Source organism: Strigops habroptila, chromosome W, assembly GCF_004027225.2.
Source record: "Strigops habroptila isolate Jane chromosome W, bStrHab1.2.pri, whole genome shotgun sequence".
Taxonomy (NCBI): Eukaryota; Metazoa; Chordata; class Aves; order Psittaciformes; family Psittacidae; genus Strigops; species Strigops habroptila.
Genome location: NC_044301.2, coordinates 2,565,612 through 2,586,737, shown reverse-complemented (window position 1 = coordinate 2,586,737; position 21,126 = coordinate 2,565,612). Strand labels below are relative to the sequence as shown.

The 21,126-nt window shown below is 45.9% G+C and overlaps 1 protein-coding gene across 1 annotated transcript in view; it reads left to right on the top strand.

Annotated features, from left to right (window-relative positions):
* Positions 1 to 627: 627 nt before the first annotated feature.
* The window catches only part of LOC115619211 (E3 ubiquitin-protein ligase RNF38-like), an 80,802-nt gene continuing 60,303 nt past the window's right edge, over positions 628 to 21,126 (top strand). The window contains exons 1-3 of the mRNA XM_030511258.1: positions 628 to 749; positions 9,547 to 9,760; positions 15,105 to 15,272. Of these exons, the coding sequence (XP_030367118.1) occupies positions 643 to 749; positions 9,547 to 9,760; positions 15,105 to 15,272 (489 nt within the window). The 5' untranslated portion in view covers positions 628 to 642. The remainder of the gene's footprint in view (positions 750 to 9,546; positions 9,761 to 15,104; positions 15,273 to 21,126) is intronic.

Genomic DNA, 21,126 nt, shown 5'->3' with positions numbered 1-21,126 from the left:
TAAAATGTTTTTTTCAGCTATGTAAGCATGCACCTGGTAGGGATGGAGTGCATATGCTGAAATAGAGCTCTATATGGCATCTATTTCCTGGCAATTATGTATCCCATTGGTGTGAAATCTATGCTTAACTTTCACAAAAAGGTCTTTGGATCACTCATGTATTTATATCCTAAATCTGTATTGGGGGGGGGGGTGGTAAGGGGGCATGCCTATGTTGAATATTATAATAAAATAGAACCTACCTCTATCTCCTGAAGTAAATGTTTACTCCTTTTTCTGATATAACTTCTGGGGTTGTCTTAGCATTAGCATTTAAAATATCTTGACGTTGCTAAAATATGCTTTAGTAAAAATGCTTAGGTGGGCAATTAAGTGTTTGCATTATGAAGGCAGTAGGTTTTACAGCTAATTATAGTTGTTTGTTTAATTTTATGGTGTTTTGATCCAGTCTGTTAAGTCTCCCTATCTAATGCTAGCTGAAGTAAAAAATATTGGAGTTTCAATAAGGGAAACAAATCACTTAGCTGAGGGGCTTTTTTGTTTACATTGGCACAGAGTGAAGATAGTTCAAGTCCCAAGAGGCAATGCCTTTCTCATTCAGTTTTTGACTATACAGTGGCATCACCAACTGCATCACCACCAATGCGACCATGGGAGATGGCATCAAATAGGCATCCTCCTTTGGCTCAGTCCAACCAACATCACTTCTCCAGGGAACGCTGCAGCACAGCTGCACGAAGTAGGAGGAGGTAAGTAAGCTATTTAGGTTAGGGATCAGTTTCTTATTCTCTCTATTGTCAACTCAGGAAAAGCCTATTTCAGGCAACACTGAATAGTATTTATTATATGATAAACACTCTAACGCTTCTTTTGACTTTTTTTTTACTAAATTATAAGTGCAACAGAAAACTCTATATTGAAAGTAATTTAAGTTCTTGCATCTTCCAATAATTTGTAAGACTAGATAGAAATTGAAGAGAATGCTTATTAACATTTTTTGTTATGAGCTGGCTTCTTTCTCTCATTCTGTACTGAAGAAATAAGCATTTAAGAAATGGGAAGGGGGGAATTGTGGTGGGTTGACCTTGGCTAGCTGCCAGGGGCCCACCAAGCCGCTCTATCACTCCACCTCCTCAATAGGACAGAGAGAGAAAAATCATAGAATCATAGAATAGTTAGGGTTGGAAAGGACCTTAAGATCATCTAGTTCCAAGCGCCCTGCCATAGGCAGGGATGCCTCACATCAGAGCATGTCACCCAAGACTCCGTCCAACTTGGCCTTGAACACTGCCAGGGATAGAGCATTCACAACTTCCTTAGGCAACCTGTTCCAGTGCCTCACCACCCTCACAGTAAAGAACTTCCTCCTTACATCTAACCTGAACTTCCCCTGTTTAAGTTTGAACCTGTAAATATGACTGAAAGCTCATGGGTCAAGATGAGGACAGGGAGATCACTGAGCAATTACAGTCACAGGCAAAACAGACTCCACTTGGGGAAATTTTTTATTTTTTTTTTTGCCAATTAAACAGAGTAAGATAATGAGAAATAAGAACAAATCTGAAAATACCCTTCCCCCCTCCTTTCTTCCCAGGCTCAACTTCACTCTAGACTCTTCTACCTCCTCCCCCTGAGCAGCACAGGGGTATGGGGAATGAGGGTTATGGTCAATTCATAATGCTTCATGTCTGCTGCTCCTTCCACCTCATAGTCTTCCCCTGCTCCAGCATGCGGTGCCTCCCACAGGAGACAGTCCTTCATGAACTCCTTCCCACAGGCTGCAGTTCTTTAAGAACTGCTCCAGCATGGGTCCTCTCTTCTCTAAACAGGCCCAGCTCCTGCAATTTCTCCTCATAAGATGCTCTAAACCCCTGATCGTCCTTGTGACCCTCCGCTGGACCCTTTCCAGTAACACTGAGGAGCCCAGAACTGGACACAATACTCCAGATGTGGCCTCACCAGGGTCGAGTAGAGGGGGAGCATCACCCCCCGCGACCTGCTGGCCACACTCCTCCTAATGCACCCCAAGATACTCTTGGCCCTCCTGGTCACAAGGGCACACTGCTGGCTCATGGTCAACTTATCATCTACCAATACTCCCAGGTCCTTCTCAGCTGAACTGCTCTCTATTAGGTCAGCCCCCAACTTGTACTGGTACTTGGGGTTCTTCCTCCCCAGGTGCAGTACCCTTATGAGGTTTCTCTCTGCCCAATTCGATTATCTTCTTTTCTTCTACATGCTTGGTGATGACCTCCAGAATGTTTTCTTCTTCTTATCTTCTTCTTGGTATGCGGCTACATGCTTGGAAGAAGCTCTCTGATGGCTGGTTCACATCCTCTTATCTTCTTCTTGGTATGCGGCTGCATGCTTAGAAGAGGCCCTCATATGGCTGGCTCATCACATGTCCACTGTCCTCCAAATATGACCCCACAATTCCCCCTTTTTCTCTTTGAACCAGCCAAACTTTCTTCAAGGAATTACTAATCATGTTAGACACTCCCTTTAAGATACAGGGAATGATTAACAATACAATCACAATTATACTTAAAGTTACAATGCCTTGTTTACAAAGATCTAAAAGCCATCCCGTTATGCCCCAACCCCTTAACCACTTATCGAAACCTGAATTGACCACTGTTAGTTTGTTCATGTTGTCTTTTATCTCCTTGAGACTTTTATGAATTGGCTCCGAATGGTCAGACAGACTCATACAACACATGCCTTCAAAATCCTCACACCCGTGACCCTGTGCTAAAAGCAAAAATCAACTGCAGCTCTATTTTGCAAAACAGCGTGTCTTGTGCTATCTACACCATTAAGCATTTGTGTAAGTACTTCTGACGTTACATTTATCTGCTTTGCGGCCCAACACCCTAACTCAGTCACGTCTCCTAATGCTTTTGCTGCAGCTACTCCAGGTGCAAACAAGGAGGCGATAACTCGAGACGGCACATCCCAAAATTGTACCTGATCATTACAATCAGGCCTCAGTTGTATCCTTGTTGACAAGTAATATTGAGCTCTAACTTAAACAATGTGTCATTTGACACATATCCCTTGAACCATTGTGACTGATAACCTTCTACCCCACGCGTGCCCTAGAACTTCGACAATACCATCTGAGCCCACAATACTTGCAAACACACAAACTCCAAGGCTCCCAAGTTCCACAGTTATGGCATGGAGTCCTTAGGTGCTGGGGTGTTTTCGGGTGGGTCATGCAACTTTTCTTACCATGGCTTTACCCACTTGGCTGGTATCCATCTGGTTCCTGTATCTGTAACAACACATGCTTATCCTCTTCCCCATGTGATTAACTTAACTGGTCCTTCCCAGGCCCCTGTTATCCCCTTTTTAATCATTACCTTGCATTGTCTGCTCTTAACTTCTTCCAACCCTCCTTGTAGACCAGCCCCGTGTTTTACCATTGGTGGCACCAAGCTATCTTGCAGCAATTGTAAGAAATTTAATACATATAGGACTTTGTTTAATCTATCTGTTGGTGATATAGCACTTTCTCCCCCTTCTTGTTTTTGAAGCAAACGCTTCAATGTCTGATTCATACGTTCGACCATAGTCTGACCGGTAGGTGAATGGAGTGTACCCGTCACATGAGTAATGCCCCAGAGCTGGAAAAACGCTTGCGTGGAATGAGCTACATAGCCAAGGCCGTTGTCAGTTTTGATTTCTCGTGGCATGCCAAGGGCCGCTATAGCCGAACGCATGTGACGCTGCACATGTTTGCTAGATTTGCCAGTCTGAGCTGTAGCCCAAACTGCAAGAGAAAAACAATCCAAGCAGACATGCACATATTTTTGTTCACCGAATTCTGGGACATGCGTAACATCCATTTGCCAAATTTCTAAAGGTCCAGTACCATGAGGATTGACTCCAGGAGCCAAGCCTCCGGTATACTGTTGGCATTCGGGGCACGACTGGACAATGCCCCGGGCATCTGATTCAGACAGCCCGAATTGGCAGCGCAGTACTTTGGCTGACTGGTGGAAAAAAATCATGAGACTGTCTTGCTTGCACGAACCGGTCCGTTGAGGGAGCCACCCATAGCGGCACTACCAGCTTGTCGGCTCTCCGGTTGCCTTCCGCTAAGCCTTCGATTATTCCTGTGTGACTCCGAATATGGCTGATAAAATATTCACATTGTCTTTCTGACAGCAATAGCCACAACCTCTGAAATAGTTTGTACAATACCTCATCGTTTATCTCTTTCAGCAATGCTCGTTCTATACGTGACACAACTCCTACTACATACAGTGAATCACAAATGACATTGACTGGTGTTGTCTTCCATCGAGCAAACACTTCTACCATGGCTCGCAACTCCAAATGTTGTGTGGAGCCTTGACAGTCTGTTAAAACTACATCATACCATTGCCCGTTGGCCTGCCACGTGATGGCAGCCTTTTGAGATCTTCCTCCTGCATCAGTAAAGACTGTAGCACCGTCTACCGGACGTGCAGTGTCTAAGTCTCTCTTCTATTTGACAGGAATGTAGTACACTAAAAAACTTGTGTGGTGGATAGTGCACCTTTACTTCACCCGAATAATCCAGCAACGCCACTTACAATAAAATACACTGGTGCAAAGCCCAAGCTAAATATTCTGCCACTAAAGGTATTATGATAAAAGATGGTTCTTTCCCTGCTATTTCAACAATTTGATTTCGCCCCCTCATGATTAATTGCGCTAGCGCCTCCATTCGTGTTGTAACTGTCCGCTTTGACTGTGCCAATAAAAACACCCACTCTAATAACTGCAAAGGATCTCTTCCAGGAATCCATTGCAGTATTACAGCAAAAGGGTGCTGCTCACTATTGATTATTGCTAAACCTATCCCATAATCAGGGTTCCAGCGATGGGTATAGGCCTTACTAACTTTTATGCTAATCTGCTGCAAAGCCTCTTTGGTCTCATTTGTCAACGTTCGGGGTGCGTTTGCAACACCTCCTCCCCTGAGTAACCTCATCAGAGGTGCCAGCTCCTCATTGGTAATACCGCATAGGGTCCTCGCCCAGTTTAAATCTCCTAACAATTTTTGTACATCATTCAAGGTGTGGATCTCTGTCCGGAGTTCCACCTTTTGAGGTCGAACAACTGCTTTGTCGATTTCCCAGCCAAGATACTTCCATACTTCTGGTTTTTGTATTTTTTCAGGGGCCAATTGTAGCCCGTTTGACTGCAACACATTTTGTAATTCAACAATCAATTGGTCTCCATTCAGCTGTTTTCCGGCTATCAAAATGTCATCCATGTAATGATAAATAAGCAAGTCTGGATGCGCTTCACGCACCGGAGTAAGTGACCAGGCCATGTAAACCTGGCACATGGTTGGTGAATTTTTCATGCCCTGTGGTAACACTACCCAGGGGTACCTTTTCATAGGTTCACTTTTGTTTACGCTCGGTACAGAAAAAGTGAATTTCTGATAATCTTCTGGATGCAGGGGAATGGTAAAAAAGCAATCTTTTAAATCGATAATTAAAATGTCCCAATTTTTTGGAATCATATTTGGGGAGGGTAATCCAGGCTGTAATGCCCCCATATCCTCCATGACCTCATTAATTTTCCTCAGATCATGCAATAGGCACCATTTGCCACTTCTCTTTGGAATTGTAAAAATTGGGGTATTCCAAGGGCTTGTGGTTGGTTTAATGTGACCTTTCTCTAATTGCTCCTGTCCCTTTCCAAAGCTAAAATTAAGGGATCTGGCAGAGCTCTCTTAATTCCACATTCCTTCTGCCACTTCTGCTGGTTTCTTAACGTGAAAAACATATCTGCATACATTACTTTGCTCTGTTGATATCCCATTATTAATTTTACACACACACACAAGGGATCCCACAAACACACTCCACACAACTGCAATACTTAAAACACAAAAAAAATCCAATTAGACAAACAGCTATTAATGACACAATCACAACATACAGTGCAGCCTTAACCATATTATATCGTCAACACCAAAATCGTTACCATGATAATCCACAAAACTAGGTCAAATACCAGCAAGTCACAAACAGAAACAAATCCAAATGTATACCAATCGAGCGCTAGCAGCCGGGTATACGCCTTTACCTATGAGATTTCTATATCTCGATTTACGGAAGGCTCCAAACAAAAGGTTAACCCACCAAAATCCAAACTTCAAACAGACTCCTGCGCAGGACGTCTCCTACTACTTACGGAATGTTAACCAAAACAAAACAATATTTACAAAAGAATACCTTCTTAAAGATGGTCCTTGTCTGCTCCTGCAGTGATCTGAGTGAGTCGAGGGGTCCCTCCGGGAAAATTCCCTGGGGGCCCTAGGGAGCCTTGTTCTCAGCGGGTCCTGCAGCCGAGCAGAGAGGGTCCCATCTGGGGTGCCAAATTGATTCGTAGAACTCGTTAAGAACTTGCCAACTTAATTAGTTCAGTAACACTGCTGGCATAAATGAGTGATTTCTCCTTGTCCTTCTACTTATCAGTTAACTTCGCTACATCACCTCCTGAATGTCTGCTTAGTTTCAGCTACTCCTTAGCTACAATCCTGTTTTGGTTACAATAAATTTTGTGCGAAGGTTGTAAGGTTCCAAAACTATGTCAGCTACAACAATTCATCTTAGACAAGGACCCTTACTGTGTTCCTTTGGTCTGGCCTTTTTTAGGTTTGGAAAGTTTTGTTGTTATATACAAAGCCACCAAGCTTAAAGTTACTTAGAACTAAATTTTCTTATTTACAAAAGATTATATTTTATTTTGTACTTCCTTGTCTCAAATCCCCCTTTTTTCTATCCTTTTGCAAATTCTTTTGCAATTTTTTTTCTTTTTTTTTTTTTTTCCACTAACACATTCTGAATAATCCCTCTCCATCATCGTGTTGGGTCCCCGTCAGTTTTAGCAGTTTCGCCTCTCGCCTCCCCCCACCCCCCTGTGTTCTTCTTGAGCGATCTTATCTCTTTCCAAGTCCTCCAACTTTCGAAGTAGTTTCTGCGCCCAGTCCGGTTCCCTGTGGGGCTCGAGCGTGGATGATTTTCGCCAAGACGTTGGTGGGGGAGGTGTGGACGGAGGGAGAGGTGGAAAAAGCGATGGCTGGCTCTTGGAGTGAGACGGGTCAGGTGGGACGGGCAGCGGCTCTCCCCTGGGTGGCTTTTCTGCGCAAGGGTAGGGAGGCAGCGGTACGGACCAGGATTCATCCACTTCCATCCCCTCGTTTTTCCAGGGATCCATCTCGTCCTCTATCGGAGGTGCCGACGGGGCAGTGGGGGAAGGGACAGGGAGCCGATCAAAAACTTTGATCTTAGACGATGGGGGCTGTAAAGCCATAAAAGCTTCGGCAGTGGCTGATTGTTCCGCCCTCATCGCTTGAAGGGTCATTAGAATCAGCTTCCAAGTTGTTGCTAGTCCCTTAGCTTCTTTGTTGCAGTTGCTTATGGCATCCCATCACCGTTCCCCAACCTTTTCCCAAGTTTCGACCTTAAAAGCAGCCTGTGGATCTGGGGGGAACCCGTTCTCTCGGCACCATATTAATAATTTTCAGAGCACAAGCTCATGGTGTTTAATTCCTCTCTTAGAGAGTATATATAGGAGCAGTTTCACAATCGCACTTTCTTCCTTTGTTACCCTCTGCCCCACCTCTTATTACCAGCTGCTCACCTCTAAGGGTGTCCCGTTGCAACGTACATTCTTCTTCTTCACGGACCGTCCTCCGATCCATCCCGACTCCAGTCCCGCTGGCTCGGCTCTCCAGCTGGTCCTCTCCTTCGGGGTTGCTCCCGGTACTATCGTATGACAATCACGTCGGGATCACCAACTGAGGAGAGATGACAATGGACCCTACATGATTCAGTGTGAATCAAGCAGAAGCCACTTTATTGTTCCCATGATCCCTTTATATACAGAGTTTTCTACCTCTACATGTGGTCACGCACCTTTTGATTGGTAAAAGCCCTCTTGCAAGAGGCAATCACGCGGCTCAGTAAGTGTCCTTATTGGTTCATCTAATTCCTGGTGTTCTTCCCATGTATCTGACTGCAGATGTTTTCTTCCTCTTATCTTCTTCTTGGTATGTGGCTGCATGCTTAGAAGAGGCCCTCATATGGCTGGCTCATCACATGTCCACTGTCCTCCAAATACGACCCCACAGGGGGGGTTGGTCTTTTTGCCCACATAACAAGCGATAGGACAAGAGGAAATGGCCTCAAGCTGTGCCAGGGGAGGTTTAGGTTGGATATTAAGAAAAATTTCTTCACCGAGAGGATGATCAGGCATTGGAACAGGCTTCCCAGGGAAGTGGCTCAGTCACTGTCCCTGGAAGTGTTCAAAAACCATGTAGATGAGGCCCTTAGTGACATGGGTTTAGTGGTGGACATGGGGACAGTGATGGACCACTGTCAAATCCCTGGATAAGGGATTGGCTGGATGGTTGCAGTCAAAGAGTTGTGGTCAATGGCTCGATGTCCAAATGGAGATTAGTGATGAGTGGTGTTTCTCAGGGGTCAGTATTGGGACCGGCGCTGTTCAACATCTTTGTCAGGAACATGGACAGTGGGATTGAGTGCACCCTCAGCAAGTTTGCTGATGACACCAAGCTGTGTGGTGCCATCTGACAGCAGCTGACAAAAGCTGGGTGGAACTAGGAGCAATGGCAGGAGAGTTAAATGCGGTATAAACAAAACTAGTACTTGGTCACCAAGGTGAGCAGCTCTGGTGCCTACAGAATCCACAGTGAAGTGCTCTAGCACCATGTACAGGGGGGTTTCCTAAACATCTCAGACATGCTGGAGGGAAGGGATGCCATCCAGAGGGACCTTGACAGGCTTGAGAAGTGGGCCAGTGCAAACCTCATGAAGTTCAACAAGGCCAAGTGCAAAGTTCTACTCCTGGGTCAGGGCAATTCCAAGCACTTTTTACAAGGGCATGTAATGATAGGACAAGGGGTAATGGCTTTAAACTGAAAGAGGATAGATTTATATTAGATATTAGGAAGAAGTTCTTCCCTGTGAGGAACATCTGAACATCAGGAAACACTTTTTTACTGTGAGGGTGAATGAGCACTGGAACAGGTTGCCCAGAGAGATTGTGGAGTCTCCCGCCTTGAAAATATTCAAAAGCCACCTGGACATGGTCCTGGGCAACTGGGTCTTGGTGGCCCTGCTTGAGCAGGGGGGTTTGACTAGATGACCTCCAGAGGACCCTTTCAACCTCAACCATTCTGTGATTCTGTGAATCAAGTGCTCAAATGTCTTTTTAACAAGTTTGTGAAGGTAATATTTCTATAAAAATGCTGCTTCTGGTTTCCTCTCATATTAAGTTATGTTCAACTCTCATATTAAGCTATTCCCAAGCACTCATGCTGAAATAATCATCTATGCTAGGGCTTTCAGAAATTTTTGCAATGAGAGATTGTATGACAGACTAACATATCTGGCCTAGCAAAACTTTCCAGTGTAAAGATATCTTTACTATTGAGTTCTTTGTGCATATAGTTTTAAGTGCCACAAAATTTTCTTAATGTGATCTTTCATCCTTTTCTTTATGTGTTTTTAGTCCTCCTGTTCGCCATCAGAGAGCAAGAAGGGATCGTCTGTCTAGACACAATTCTGTTAGCCAAGATGAAAACTATCACCATCTCTCCTATGGACAGCAGCAAGCAATAGAAGAGCCCCAAGCCTTTAACCCTCCAAATATATCCCATCATATGTTGCACCCAGCTGCTCACCCACCACAGCAGAACACAATGATGGTTGACATTCATGATCAGGTAACACTGTGTTGAGAACATGGACACAAATGTCTTAAACTCTGTATTCCTCTCTGAAGAGAGCAAATGAGTGAACTCTCATTGACAAATTAATTGGCAATGAGTGTCACATAACACTAACTCCTATTAGTCCTCTTATAGAATGCTTTTTCTTTTTTTTTTTTACTTCTGAGTAATATAAGTGTATAGAGAGCTGCAGCACTCAGTGAAAGCATTGATACATTTGTTACTTAAGAAAAAAAATTCAAGACTCTAATAGAGAAGAGTGAAAGACAATAGTCTGTCAGTGTGTGTTGGCACAATTCTGAAGATCTCCGCATCCTACCTTTGAAATGTGACTTCTGCTTCTGAAGTTAATTTAGTTTAAGATATGCTATGGCAATAATGTATTTTACTTCACTGCATATGAAGTACCTCTCCTTAGCTTAAAGTGATTTACATACTTTAAATATATTCTTTAAAAATAGAATTCTCAATGCATGTAATTGACTGCCTACATGACAACAAAACTCATAATGGTTGAACTTGATGATCTTAAAGGTCTTTTCCAACCTAAACGATTCTATGATTCTATGAACTCAAGATAATGTAGTCTCATCACTAAATTACTCCTTCTAGCCTCAACCAGCTCCTTAAATGGCATGAGAAAATGACATTTGCAGTTAGTACAGAAAAATAAGTTAGATCTTCCTTGAGATAGGAAGAGGAGTAGGATTCCATAATAGAGGTTCTTTAAAGAAAATGGTCCTATCAATAGAGCCTTTTCTTCTTCAAATCAGCCCAAGTGTATTTGTTGCTATGCAGTTACATTCATTAACTGGGGACAGAGCTGGTCATTCCAGGGCATTGTACAGGAGGGGGTCCTGAACCAGGGAAACCCCAGGGGGAGCTGAGAGACCAACCAGGAGCCTGTAGCTCGTGTGACCGCCGCTGAGAAGACCTGTGCAGGGCCAGGAGCAATGGCAGACAAGCCCCTCTTGCCTGTATAAAAGAAGCCCCTAGGGAGCACTAGTGACCAGGGGGGCAAACAAGGGTGTGGCGTGGCAGTTTGCACAGCAGTTTACACAGAAGGGTGCACAGGAAGGGTGCTATAGGTCTGCCAGCTTGACCAGGGAGAAATGTTATCTAACCAGCAGAACGCCATGGTCTCTCTAAACTTTGCACCCACCACAACAGATGCAGCTTCCCAGACAGAGCTCCAATGGGAACATGCTGCAACCCAGGTTTAAGGCTGCAGGGCGTGCCCTACTCTTAGGCCGGTACCAGATGACAGTAGTGAGTACAACTGTGGGAGGTACACCCAGGTAGAGGAACTCCTCATCTTAGTGACAAAGCTCCAGGAGGAGGTGAGTAGGTTGAGGAGTATCAGGGAGTCTAAGACAGTGATAGATTACTGGAATCACACCCTACCTTCCCTGGACAGGCCTGTTAGGCAGAGAGGACACATGGGCATGGGCAACTAACAGGAGGAATTGGAAGCCACTGTGCAGCAGGAAAACTATGACATAGTTGCCATCACAGAAACATGGTGGGATAATTCACATAACTGGAGTGCTGCATTGGATGGCTATAAACTCTTCAGAAGGGATAAGCAAGGAAGGAGAGGCAGTGGGGTAGTCCTGTGTGTTAGGGAGTGTTTTGACTGTCTAGAACTTGATGATGGTGATGATAGGTTTGAGTGTTTATGGGTAAGAATCGGGGCAAAGGCCAACAAGCCAGATGCCATGGTGGGAGTCTGTTATAGACCACCCAACCAGGATGAAGCAACTGGGAGAAGTCTCACAATCACTAGCCCTTGCTCTCACTGGGGACTTCAACTTACCAGATGTCTGCTGGGAGTACAATACAGCAGAGATGAAACAGTCTAGAAAGTTCCTGGAGTGTGTGACAGTTTGTGAGTGAGCCAACTAGGGAAGGCGCCCCACTGGACCTGTTGCTTGCAAACAGAGATGGAGCTGTGGGTGATGTGATGGTTGCAGGCTGTCTTGGGCATAGAGATCATGAAATGATAGGTTTTGATTCTTGGAGAGGTAAGGAATGTAGTTAGCAGAACTGCTACCTTGGACTTCTAGAGGTCAGGCTTTGGCCTGTTTAGGGGCCTGGCTGACAGAGTCACTTGGGAGGCAGTCCTGAAAGGCAAAGGAATCCAGGAAGGCTGGACATTCTTCAAGAAGGAAATATTGAAGGCTCGGGAGAAGGCTGTCCCCATGTGCCAAAAGACAAGCTGACAGGGAAGAAGATCAGCCTGGCTGAACAGAGAGCTTTGGCTGCAACTCAGGAAAAAAAAAAGAGTTTATGACCTTTAGAAGAAGGGGCAGGCAATTCAGGAGATGTCCAAATATGTTGTGAGGCTACGCAGGGAGAAAATTAGAAGGGCCAAAGCCCAACCAGAACTTAATCTTAATAATTAAACTTAATAATTTGTAAGACTAGATAGAAATTGAAGAGAATGCTTATTAACATTTTTTGTTATGAGCTGGCTTCTTTCTCTCATTCTGTACTGAAGAAATAAGCATTTAAGAAATGAGAAGGGGGGGACTTGTGGTGGGTTGACTTTGGCTAGCTGCCAGGGGCTCACCAAGCCGCTCTATCACTCCACCTCCTCAATAGGACGGGGAGAGAAAAATCATAGAATCATAGAATGGTTAGGGTTGGAAAGGACTTTAAGATCATCTAGTTCCAACCCCCCTGCCATGGGCAGGAATGCCTCACACTAGACAATGTCACCCAAGACTCCGTCCAACTTGGCCTTGAACACTTCCAGGGATGGAGCATTCACCACTTCTTTGGGCATCCCATTCCAGTGCCTCACCACCCTCACAGTAAAGAACTTCTTCCTTGTATCTAACCTAAACTTCCCCTGTTTAAGTTTAAACCCATTACCTCTTGTCCTATCACTATGGTCCCTAATGAAGAGTCCCTCTCCAGCATCCTTGTAGGCCCCCTTCAGATATTGGAAGGCTGCTATGAGGTCTCCATGCAGCTTCTCTTCTCCAGGCTGAACAGCCCCAATTTTCTCAGCCTCTTAATATGGGAGGTGCTCCAGCCCCCTTATCATCCTCATGGCCCTCCTCTGGACTTGCTCCAACAGCTCCATGTCCTTCTTATGTTGAGTACACCAGAACCGTACACAGTGCTCCAAGCGAGGTCTCACGAGAGGAGAGTAGAGGGGCAGGATCACCTCCTTTGACCTGCTGGCCATGCTTCTTTTGATGCAGCCCAGGATATGGTTGGCTTTCTGGGCTGTGAGCACACACTGAAGCCAGCTCATGTTCAGTTTCTCATCAACCAACACCCTCAAGTCCTTCTCCACTCGGCTGCTCTGAATCTCTTCTCCACCCAACCCATAGCTGTGCCTGGGATTGCCCCGACCAAGGTGTAGGACCTTGCACTTTGCTTTGTTCAACTTCACGAGGTTGGCATTGGCCCACCTCTCAAGCATATCAAGGTTCCTCTGGATGGCATTCCTTCCCTCCAGTGCATCAACCAAACCACACAGCTTGGTGTCGTCGGCAAACTTGCTGAGAGTGCATCAATCCCACTGTCCATGTCGCCGACAAAGATGTTGAAACAAGGATCAGTCCCAACACTGACCCCTGAGGGAGACCACTCGTTAGCGGTCTCCAAGTGGACATTGAGCCATTTACCACAACTCTTTGCATGCGGCCATCTGGCCAATTCTTTATCCACCGAGTGGTCCATCCATCAAATTGATGTCTCTCCAATTTAGAGACAAGGATGTCGTGCGGGACAGTGTCGAACGCTTTGCACATGTCCAGGTAGATGATGTCAACTGCTCTGCCCCTGTCCATCATTTCTGTAGCCCCATCATAGAAGGCCACCAAATTGGTCAGGCAGGATTTCCCCTTAGTGAAGCCATGTTGGCTGTCACCAACCACCTCATTGTTTTTTCATGTGCCTTAGCATGCTTTCCAGGAGAATCTGCTCCAAGATTTTGCCAGGCACAGAGGTGAGACTGACTGGTCTGTAGTTCCCTGGGTCTTCCATTTTCCCCTTCTTGAAAATGGGGGTTATATTTCCCTTCTTCCAGTCATCAGGAGCTTCACCTGACTGCCATGATTTTTCAAATATGATGGACAGTGGCTTAGCAACTTCATTCACCAGCTCCTTCAGGACCTGCGGATGGATTTCATCAGGTTCCATAGACTTGTGCAAATTCAGGTTCTTAAGATGATTTCGAACCTGGTCCTTTCCTACAGTGGGCCCAAGGTCTTCATTCTCATAATCCCTGCATTTTCTTCCAAGACTTGGGTGGCGTGATCAGAGCACTTGGTGGTGAAGAAGTCATTGAGAAGTCACTGAGGCAAAGAAGTCATTGAGAACCTCAGCCTTCTCCAAATCCAGGGTAGCCAGTTCTCCCGTTAGCTTGCGGAGAGGGCCCATGTTGACCCTAGTCTTTTATTTGCTATGTACCTATAGAACCCTTTCCTGTTATCTTTCACATCCCTGACCAGTCTCAATTCTAATTGGGCCTTAGCTTTCCTGACCTGATCCCTAGTTTCCCAGACAATATCCCTGTATTCCTCCCAGGCCGCCTGTCCTCGCTTCCACCTTCTATAAGCTTCTTTTTTCCTTCTTAGTTTACTCAGCAGCTCCTTATCCTCCATGGAGGTCTTCTGTCCCTCCTGCCGCATTTCCTTCTAGTCGGGACGCAACACTCCTGAGCTTGGAGCAGGTGATCCTTGAATATCAACCAGCAGTCTTGGGCCCCCCTGCCCTCTAGGGCTTTATCCCATGGAACCATACTGAGCAGGTTCCTGAAGAGGCCCAAGTCTGCTCTCTTGAAGTCTAGGGCAGTGAGCTTGCAGAGATTGGTTTCTTTACTGGAAAAAAATCTATCTGAAGTTCTTTTTCTTCAAAGATATAAGTCTCTGGGTTAACATTTAATTGCTCTGCAAGGATGAATTGAACAGATTCTTTAGCTACTTCTATGGGGCTTCCCCCCTCCCCCTTTTTTCTGACTGGCTTTTATGTGAGAGTTACTGCTGGCTATTTTCTCTAAGAACCAACCTTAGTGTGTGGGAGGGGCATCTTTGCTGAATTTGAGGTGCTGTTGAGTGCCTCTAATGGTGCCTTGGAGGACTTAACGTCTTAAGAGCTCCTTCCTGGCCTTGTCCTAAAAGCACTGACTGAAGAGTGATACCACAATGAGAAGATTTTTTTTTTTGCAAAGGCAGGGATTACAGGTATTTGCTGCCTTTAACACCTTCAGAGTAAAAAAGAAATACTTTTTTGTTATGTTAGGTGAAAGCTTGTTTTCTATGCCACAACTGTCCAAAGCCCTTGCAACAGCTTACTTCATACACTTGTGTTTTTGCTGCAGATCCATCAGGGTGCGGTCCCTGTCTCATACACTATGACAACGGTAGCGCCACATCGAATTCCACTTTGTACAGCCCAGCACATACCACCCTGCAGCACACAGCAGGTCCCAGGTTGTTCTGTGGCATTCAGCGGACAGCACCTTCCTATCTGTAGTGTGCATCCTCCAGTAAGTCTGGTTCTCTAGTTATATTGACTCTGGGCTTACACTTAGAAGGTAGAAAGGCTGGAGTTTCACTGCCCCTGATGTAAAATAAAAACTATTATTTCCTGGGGTAAACTGTAATGGTATATATGATATGGTATATAGAATAATGCAAGCTTAAGAGCTAGTAAACCTATTGTGCTTCCCTGCTCCCTTAATAGAATTATATCATATTCTCATGTATTTTTGACTCAAAATGGATGTTGGTTTATGATCTGGTCTCTTACCCTATCCATTAGCAACTATTCTACATACATTCAGATGCTTACAGGAAAAGACTTTCAAAGTACATCGAGTACTATTAGGAATCTCACATGGAGCTTTTATCTGGAAATGGTCTTATAAAATGGTACAGCTACACCTAACAGCTCTTTATGAAAAACAGGCAAAGAAGCAGAGGGGATTGCCCCTTACATGCAGGAGTAGCTCAAGCATATAGAGCTCTTCTATGGAATGGGTGACAGGCTGTTTGAGAGCTTGTGGGTCTCCTGACCCACAACAGAGAAGAGCCTAGTAAGGTGTGATATCATGTGAGCTTGTTACAGACCATGTGATCACTGTGAAGAAGGGGGCAAGACCTTCTTTAAGCAACCTGAGAAAGTCTCCAGATTATAGACCCTGGTTCTTACGGGGGACTTGAAACTCCCTGACATCTGCTGGAAGGGCAACAATGGGACAGAAACAGTCCAGGAGGTTTCTGGAGGGTGTTGCAGGGAATGAACAATGATGAAAACTTCTTAATTAAGGTGTTGGATGGGCCAACTGGGGGGATGCACAGCTGGATCTGCTGCTCATGAACAAGGAAGAACTAATTGAGAAAAATAATTGTTACAGCTGAACCTAGGACAGTATCCACCCCTTATTCCATACCATTCACGTCATGCTCAGATCCCACATTTTTCAATATGCCATCGTGTTTTGTCATATATATATACACACACACACACAAAGAGACAGATATCATTCCTTAGTCCATGGACCATCCCTTAAAGCTTGCTGAGTTCATTCACTCCATGTCAGGCTCCATCTGTCGTATCGGTCTTTCAGGGCAGGAGAGACAGTGTGTAGTGTTGGATTGTTGCCTGCTTACAACACCACTGAAATTGTCTGGTCACTGCTGAGCTTGTCTGGTTTCATCAAAGTTAATTTTTTCTTGGGGCGATGAGTCAGGGTCAGTCAATGGTGACCTGAGGACAGTTCAGGTAGATTCCTGATGCTGCCGCTGGCTTTTCCCATGACTTTATTCTCTGCTGATGATCATAACAGCATACATCTTCTTTTCAGAGCCCAGAGTGGTGGAGATGGGCTATAGAAGTGTTATATAGCAGGCAACAGAATGTAATTGAGTTCATTGGCTGTTTTCCCCCAAAATCAAATCCCCTTGAGGTACACATCGGACTTCCCCATCTTCCCGCATTACCCACGAAGCATATCCAGGTCCCTGAGCAAAAGCAACCCCACAAGTGAGTTTGCCTTTACCCGAAGCAAGAATGACGCAGACTGTCTTCCCCAACAAATTCTTTATGTGCACCACAGGAACTTTATCCCCCTCTACAGGACATAAAAGTTCTGATTGGGCTGGGCCAGCCCTGTTGGCAGATCCCCTCGTGTTGACCAACCAGGCGGCTTTTGGTAAATGTGTATCTCAATGTTTGAAGGTCCCACCACCCATTGCTCTCAGTGTAGTTTTTAATAGCCCATTGTACAGTTGGATTTTCCCAGAGGCGGGTGCATGGTAGGGGATGTGATATCCCCACTCAATGCCATGCTCTGTGGCCCAAGAGTCTATATGGTTGTTCAAGAAATGAGTCCCATTGTCTGACTCAATTCTTTCAGTGATACCTTGCCACAGTGCAGCAGCCCAGATGGGTTTACCTCTGCATTGCCACTTGCTCTGCTTGCATTGCTGCAACCACCCCCACAGGGCATTTGCCACCATCCATGAGTCAGTAGAGAGATAAAGTACTAGCCACTTTTCTTGTCCAGCAATGTCCAAGGCCAGCTGGATGGCTTTCACCTCTGCAAACTGACTTGATTCACCCCCGCCTTCAGCAGTTTCTGCAACTTGTCATAGGGGACTCCACACAGCTGCCTTCCATCTCCGACACCTTCCCACAATACGGCAGGACCCATCAGTAAACAAGGCATACTGCTTCTCACTTTCTGACAGTTCATTATGTGGTGGAGCCTCTTCAGCACTGTAGTGGTTTAAGCCCAGCCGGTAACTCGGAACCACGCAGCCTCTCGCGCACTCCCCCCCTTCTTCCTCCTCCTGTTCCCAGAGGGATGGGGAGGAGAATCAAAAGAATGTAACTCCCACGGGTTGAGATAAGAACAGTCCAGTAACTAAGGTATAATACAAACCCACTACTACTACCACCAATAATAATGATAAGGGAAATAACAAGGGGAGAGGATACAATTGCTCACCACCCGCCGACCGATACCCAGCCCGACCCGAGCAGTGATCTGGGCCTTCCGGGTAAGTCCCCTGGTTTATATACTGGGCATGATGCGCTGTGGTATGGAATACCCCTTTGGCTAGTTTGGGTCAGGTGTCCTGTCTCTGCTTCCTCCCGGCTTCCCCTCCTCCCTGGCAGAGCATGAGACTGAGAAAGTCCTTTGTCGGAGTAAACATTACTTAGCAACAACTAAAAACATTGGTGTTATCAGCATTGTTCCCAGGCTGAAAGTCAAAACCACGGCACCGCACCATCTACTAAGAAGGAGAAAAAATGACTGCTGTAGCTGAACCCAGGACAAGCACGCATCACTTCCTCCTCTGGTGACATCCCAAAATCTTTGCCCTCTCGCCAGTCCATGATGACTTCTAGAATTCCTGAACAACTGGGATTTCCTATTCGAGGTCATTGCGTAATTAGTGCAGCCCACTTACTCCATGTAGCATTGGTTGCATGATGTGTAGAGGAGACCCTGCCTTTGAACATCCAGCCCAGCACAGGCAACCGGAGTGCCAGGAGGATCTGTGCTTCAGTGTCAATCACTTCTGAAGCAGCCCGAACCCCTTCATAGGCTGCCAGTATCTCTTTTTCAGTGGGAGTATAGCTGGCCTCGGACCCTCTGTATCCCTGACTCCAAAAGCTGAGGGGCTGACCTCGAGTCTCCCCTGGAGCTTTCTGCCAGAGGCTCCAGGTAGGACCATTCTCCCCAACTGCGGTATAGAGCACATTTTTCACATCTGGCCCGGTCCGGACTGGTCCAAGGGCTACTGCATGAACTATTTCTCGCTTAATTTGTTCAAAGGCTTGTTGTTTCTCAGGGCCCCATTTGAAATCATTCTTCTTCCAGGTCACATGGTAGAGAGGGCTTACAATCGAACTGTAATTTGGGATGTGCATTCTCCAGAACCCCACAACACCTAAGAAAGCTTGTGTTTCTTTCTTGATTGTTGGTGGAGACATTGCTGTTATCTTGTTGATCAAATCGGTGGGGATCTGGCGACATCCATCTCTTCCATTTTTTTCCCAAAAACTGAATCTCCTGTGCAGGTCCCTTGACCTTATTCCGTTTTATGGCAAAACTGGCCTTCAGAAGGATTTGGATTATTTTCTTCACTTTCTCAAAAACTTCTTCCTCTGTATCGCCCCACACAATGATGTCATCAATGTATTGCAGGTGTTCTGGAGCTTGCCCCTGTTCCAGTGCAGTCTGGATCACTCCATGGCAGATGGTAGGGCTGTGTTTCCACCCCTGGGGCAGTCAGTTCCAAGTGTACTTGACGCCCCTCCAAGTAAAAGCGAACTGTGGCCTGCACTCTGCTGCCAAAGGGATTGAGAAAAATGCATTGGCAATATCAATTGTGGCATCCCACTTGGCTGCCTTTGACTCCAGTTCATATTGAAGTTCTAGCACGTCCGGTACGGCAGCGCTCAATGGTGGTGTGACTTCATTCAGGCCACGATAGTCTACTGTTAGTCTTCACTGTTCGTTAGACTTTTGCACTGGCCATATGGGGCTATTAAAGGGTGAGCGGGTCCTGCTGATCACTCCTTGGCTCTCCAGTTGATGGATCAGCTCATGGATGGGAATCAGGGAGTCTCGGTTGGTGTGATATTGCCACCAGTGCACTGTTGTGGTCGCAATTGGCACTTGTTGTTCTTCGACCTTCAGCAACAGCACAACAGAAGGGTCCTCTGAGAGACCAGGTAAGGTAGACAGCTGCTTAATTTCCTCCATCTCCAAGGCAGCTATACTGAAAGCCCATCGATACCATTTTGGGTCCTTGATATACCCTCTCCTGAGCCTATGCCAAGGATGCATGGATCCTCTGGGCCAGTCACAATGGGGTGCTTTTGCCACTTCCTCCCAGTCAGGCTGATTTCAACCTCCAGTACAGTCAGCTGTTGGGATCCTCCTGTCACTCCAGAAATACAAATGGGTTCCACCCCTTGATACCTTCATGGCATCAGGGTACACTGTGCACCAGGTATCTACTAGAGCCTTATACTTCTGTGGGACTGATGTGCCAGGCCATCTGATCCACACAGTCCAGTAAACCTGATTGTCCCTCTCCTCCACCTGGCTGGAGGCAGGGCCCCTCAGATAGTGATCATAAGATTCTCCACTTAGGTCTTGTAGAAAGGGATTAGAATTCCGTATCACAGGAGTTGGAGTAAAACCAGCTCTTCTACTCCATCTGGGAAACAGCTCACCGAAGACTGGAGCAGCAAGTCTCCTGGGAGGATCATCACTGTTGTTTTCCTCTTCAATTCACACACCTGTTCCTCCAGACCTGAGGTAGGTTTTCCATCCCATTTTCTCATGTCTTCTCTGTGATCCTGCAGATAAAACCATAGGGTGGCCCATGGCGTGTACCTCCTCTATCTTCCCTCTTGAGCAATAGGGCGCCTTCTGTTAATAGCTGAGATGTGGGTCTGTATACGTGGGGAGCTGGATAGATCGTCTCTCAACTGTTTGAACTCCTGGGTCAGGAGGTTTTCCCCAGCTGAAATGATGGAAGGTGCGAGATTGTCTTCAAACTCTCGGAGTTGATGACTCACTTCATCCACTGTCGGTGTTGCTGCTTCCCTGCAATTCATCAGTGCCAGTGAGTTGGCATATGATGATGGCACAACCCGTGTAAATTTCCACCACATGGGTCGTGTACATTGAACTTCAATTGGATCTACAGGTGCATTCCTGGCATCCAACTTACGATAGATCATCTCTAGAATGGCTGATTCCCTCAGGTAATGGAGGCCTTTCTCTGTCCTGGTCCACTTGCCTGGACGACACATAACATCGTCCTTGTAGGGAAACCTTTCCTTCACAGCTGCCAAGAGCTGCCTCCAAAGGCTGAGGGCTTGCTTCTCTTTTGCAATTGCTTTGTCAATTCCTCCTTCCCTAGCAAGTGATCCCAGCTGCTTGGCTTCCCTACTTTCTAGTTCATGACCGTCTGCCCCATTGTCCCAGCATCGGAGCAACCAGGTGACGATGTGCTCCCCTGGAAGACAGGTGAAATCTTCGCATATTCCGCAGCTCGGTCTAGGTCAGGGATCGAGAACTTACCTTTTCCTCTGATTCCCGTACTAATTCCTCTCGTTCACAAGTCACCCTCTCTAGTTTGTGAATTGGGTCTTCATCTTCCTTCACTACATGAGTTGCTTTTCGTGCTTCTCGTTTGCTTTTCCTCTTGCTTATAGGGACAACTGATATTGGCACAGATTGGTCCTTTGGTTCAGCTGCAGTGTCTATCACTGTGATTGGAGTGGCTGCAGTGTCTCTTGTTGGGGTTTGAGTAGCTGCTCTGCTTGTCACTGGGGTTGGGGTAGCTGCTGTGCTTGGGCTTTGACTAGCT